The sequence below is a fragment of the Perkinsus marinus genome (genome assembly GCF_000006405.1).
Source record: "Perkinsus marinus ATCC 50983 genomic scaffold scf_1104296964096, whole genome shotgun sequence".
Taxonomy (NCBI): domain Eukaryota; phylum Perkinsozoa; order Perkinsida; family Perkinsidae; genus Perkinsus; species Perkinsus marinus.
The window spans coordinates 1-1,119 of record NW_003204818.1 but is presented as its reverse complement, the minus strand read 5'-3'; the positions used below and the strand labels follow the sequence as shown (position 1 = coordinate 1,119).

Below are 1,119 nucleotides of genomic sequence, written 5' to 3'. Positions count from 1 at the left end.
CTAGGGAAGATCGTCGATAGTGCCGTTGTTATACCGTGGCCAAGTTTACAGAAAGAGTCCGCAGAAACCTTCAATACGGATCGTTTCGCCCAAGATATGATCAAAGATGTCGTCGAAGCTGGTGTAGATCTCAATAAGCTGATCCTCACTGTAAGTGTAGTACACTAAGTGTACGCGACTTCTACAATCTTTAGTACCTTGCTGCTTTTCTGCGATAGAGAGTTTTCTTTGGAGTCACCTTCTGCATTGATGGCGCGTTCGCTGAGACAGTCTGTCTCAGACAGATTTCATACATACTGTGTGGCATGAAATCCAACGTTGCTTTTCAGATACCACTACTCGCTAGGCCGACCTATGATAGCGGGGACATGGGATACTCGAATGCAATCTACGACCTTGTTGCGGACCCCAGGGGGAACGGATCAGTCGTCTTCTCGGATGGGACCGGTTTGTATTTCTTCTCACAAACTCGTGCAATCGAGAAGGTTGCCCTGGCCAAGAAGTACGGACTGCACGGCATTGGACTACAAGCCGGCGACGGTTTCGTGCTGAACGATTTATACCCTTGGGACGCAGACTCCCTGTTTCACGGCATTGCTTCAACTCGCGGACGATCCCTCACCGAGTAATACTCAGCTATTTTTCTGAGGGATGCCTCTCAAGCTGGGCCTTTATCACATTTCACTTCAATGCCCAGTGGCGTCACTTATTACTTATTCATCACTTATTACGGAAGAAGTTCCCAGAAGTTTCACTTCTGGGGGATGTTAAGTTGGAGAGTAAGTCTTTACCAATCGTTTGTATACAGGCTACTGAAGAGTACCTGAAATCTTCTTCGGGTTAGAGGTTCGAAATCCTCTTCGAATTGTAGGTGGAGCCCCAGGCTCCACGATCACTTAAAATGGCTCAGTTCCTCCCAAGTGTGGCGATTTGACAAGTTCACTTGTCCCCGTTAGGTTACGAGCCCCAATAATGGCACTTTTGGAGGACTTGAGCTGTCAAGTGAGCATCATCGAAACCTGCCTACTGTTGTTGTTGTTGTTGTATATGTTGTTGTTGTATATGTTGTTGTATATGTTGTATATGTTGTTGTTGTATATGTTGCGTATGTTATTGTTA

The 1,119-nt window shown here is 46.1% G+C and overlaps 1 protein-coding gene across 1 annotated transcript; it reads left to right on the top strand.

The window, feature by feature from the left end:
* Window positions 1-329: 329 nt before the first annotated feature.
* On the top strand, window positions 330-629 carry Pmar_PMAR017983 (hypothetical protein; the record flags this gene model as incomplete). Its single annotated transcript, XM_002770971.1, has 1 exon — window positions 330-629. A coding segment is annotated over one exon (300 nt), but the record flags the coding sequence as incomplete, so codon positions are not given.
* Between the last annotated feature and the right edge of the window lie 490 nt (window positions 630-1,119).